Source organism: Buceros rhinoceros, unplaced genomic scaffold, assembly GCF_000710305.1.
Source record: "Buceros rhinoceros silvestris isolate BGI_N320 unplaced genomic scaffold, ASM71030v1 scaffold12072, whole genome shotgun sequence".
Taxonomy (NCBI): domain Eukaryota; kingdom Metazoa; phylum Chordata; class Aves; order Bucerotiformes; family Bucerotidae; genus Buceros; species Buceros rhinoceros.
Genome location: NW_010399493.1, coordinates 3,439 through 3,971, shown reverse-complemented (window position 1 = coordinate 3,971; position 533 = coordinate 3,439). Strand labels below are relative to the sequence as shown.

Here is a 533-nt window from a genome sequence, read left to right as displayed (position 1 = left end):
GGAGGCGTGTGGGCCTCCTCCGGACTCCCCCAGCTCCACAGCCGCCATCAGTCCTGGGGAGGAAGAGGAAGGACATGGTTGAGTTGCCCATCACCATCATCGTTTTGTCCCCTTGCCCCAGTTGCCACAGCAGAGAAGGGGTCAGAGGGGCCGGGTCCTACCTGGGAGGGCGGTAAGGAGGAGGAGGAAGGTGGAGGCCAAGTGGGTGCCTTTGGTGACCTTTAGCCTCCTGCAGGCACCAAGAGCCTGTCCCTGCACCCTGCCTGCTCCATCCCAGGTCCCCAAATCCGGCTCCCAGAACAACCCCCTGACTTGCCCCAGTTGCCACAGCAGAGAAGGGGTCAGAGGGGCCGGGTCCTACCTGGGAGGGCGGTAAGGAGGAGGAGGAAGGTGGAGGCCAAGTGGGTGCCTTTGGTGACCTTTAGCCTCCTGCAGGCACCAAGAGCCTGTCCCTGCACCCTGCCTGCTCCATCCCAGGTCCCCAAATCCGGCTCCCAGAACAACCCCCTGACCCAGCTGTGTCTGCCCACCGC

General features: G+C 64.0%; 1 gene segment (V, D, J or C); it reads right to left on the bottom strand.

The window, feature by feature from the left end:
* LOC104489347 overlaps nucleotides 1–533 on the bottom strand; it is a gene marked incomplete at its 3' end in the record, with an annotated part of 1,592 nt that overhangs the window by 399 nt on the left and 660 nt on the right. Inside the window, 2 exon segments of the V gene segment in view lie at nucleotides 15–53; nucleotides 162–229. Of these exon segments, the coding sequence occupies nucleotides 15–53; nucleotides 162–229 (107 nt within the window).